General features: G+C 37.6%; 1 protein-coding gene across 1 annotated transcript in view; it reads right to left on the bottom strand.

The window, feature by feature from the left end:
* LOC105171247 (cytochrome P450 CYP736A12-like) overlaps positions 1–1,336 on the bottom strand; it is a 2,083-nt gene extending 747 nt beyond the window's left edge. The window contains exon 1 of the mRNA XM_020697019.1: positions 321–1,336. Within this exon, the coding sequence (XP_020552678.1) occupies positions 321–1,233 (913 nt within the window). The 5' untranslated portion in view covers positions 1,234–1,336. The remainder of the gene's footprint in view (positions 1–320) is intronic.

The following is a 1,645-nucleotide window of genomic DNA, read 5'->3' as shown; positions in this document are numbered from 1 at the left end:
GAGAACAAAAGGAGCCCATTTTCTTAAACTTTTCCAATTCAGTTTTTTTAAGATAATAAATCAAGTTTTGGGAGGGTACTTGAAGTCCCGTCAAGTTAAATAATGCGTGAACAGTAATTTATCCAATGTGATATTAAAAATGAGCAAATTAACCCTATATAAAAATTATAGCAATTTGCCTCCTTGTACTATTTAAAATAAAATAATTTACTTACATATCTAAAGAGGTAAATTGCTTTATATTTAAAAAATATAAGATAATAATTACCGTATTTTAAGAAATACAGAAAGTTAAATTGCTATTTATTTTTGGTAGAGACTAATTTTTTGCTTGTATTTTTCCTGTAAAATAATTACCAAGAGCACAGCCTTGACATGGCGGCGATCAAACTCGAATCCGGCTTCTCCAGACTCCATAATAGTGATCATGGTATCGGCAAAGTCTTGAGCATGCTTCTTCTCTTGCTTGTTCTGAATATGATCATCAATAATCCTCTCCAGAAACCCATCAAAAGTCTTGCTCAATTCCTTCATCCGTCGGGTCAACCCCTGAAGATCAAGCGCCGCCAGGAAAGGAAAATAATCCGCAATATTAGGCAGAGCGGCCACCTGCAAGGTCTCCCCAATCACAGCTTTAAACCCTTTTTCATCCAAATCCCCGTCAGCGAACTTCCTCCCAAACACCATAAGGCAAGTCATATCCCCAATCAAGGCCGAAATTTTCGCACTGATATCCACAGTTTCCCGTTTCCCGGCAGCCCGTTGGAGAGACTCAACAAACACCTCAATCTCAGCCCTCCTCATGGGCTGAAACTGGTTGATCTTGAAGTTGCTGAGAAGCTCCAGGGTGCACAATTTGCGCATGTTGCGCCAGTAAATACCATACTGTGCGAAGACGATGTTTCTCTTATCGTAGCTTATCTCCTTGGCGGCCTGATGATGAGCCCTGCCGGCGAAGATCAGATCATGGGTCTTGAGAACCAGCTCGGCGGCCGCAGGCGACGATACGACAATGGTGGGCACGAAGCCGAAGCGTAGGTACATGATGGGTCCATATTTTTGGGCTAAATTATGGAAATCTTGGTGAGGATTCTTCCCCAACAGGTGGAAATGACCGATAATTGGCAAACCTGTTGGACCCGGAGGCAGTTTTCTGTTCCTTTTCAGGCTTAGCAGCACCTGAAGGAGCCAAAGAAAATTAATCACAGATATCGCTGTCCAAATCCAGGCCATATTCGGAAAAAGAAGAAGAAAGACAGAAAAGTTCTCAGATTTTTGTAATGATTGTTTGTCCGCCTGAACGTTAGTCCAAGTTTAGCAAAAGACAGAATCTTTATATTTGTGGCCATAAATGCATTTTGTGTCATCAAATATAATTATTAATGCAATTTTGATTCTCAAATAATTTAAAATTATAATTTTAATTCTTAAACTTCAATTTTTTTTGGCACTTTTGATCATTCCATTAACTTTTTCATTGAACTTAATACAAGTTTCATTTAAAGTTGAAAAAATTACTATTTTCCTCCCATTTTGAGGTTTTTTTCAAATTGTAATCTAATACAACCGTTTTTTCTATTTTTCTTCAAAGGTGAATAATAAAATAAATAAATTTAAACCACAAACTTTCTAAATAATCTTAACA

The sequence above is a fragment of the Sesamum indicum genome, linkage group LG9, assembly GCF_000512975.1.
Source record: "Sesamum indicum cultivar Zhongzhi No. 13 linkage group LG9, S_indicum_v1.0, whole genome shotgun sequence".
NCBI classification, from domain to species: Eukaryota; Viridiplantae; Streptophyta; class Magnoliopsida; order Lamiales; family Pedaliaceae; genus Sesamum; species Sesamum indicum.
This window is presented reverse-complemented; position numbering and strand designations above follow the sequence as displayed.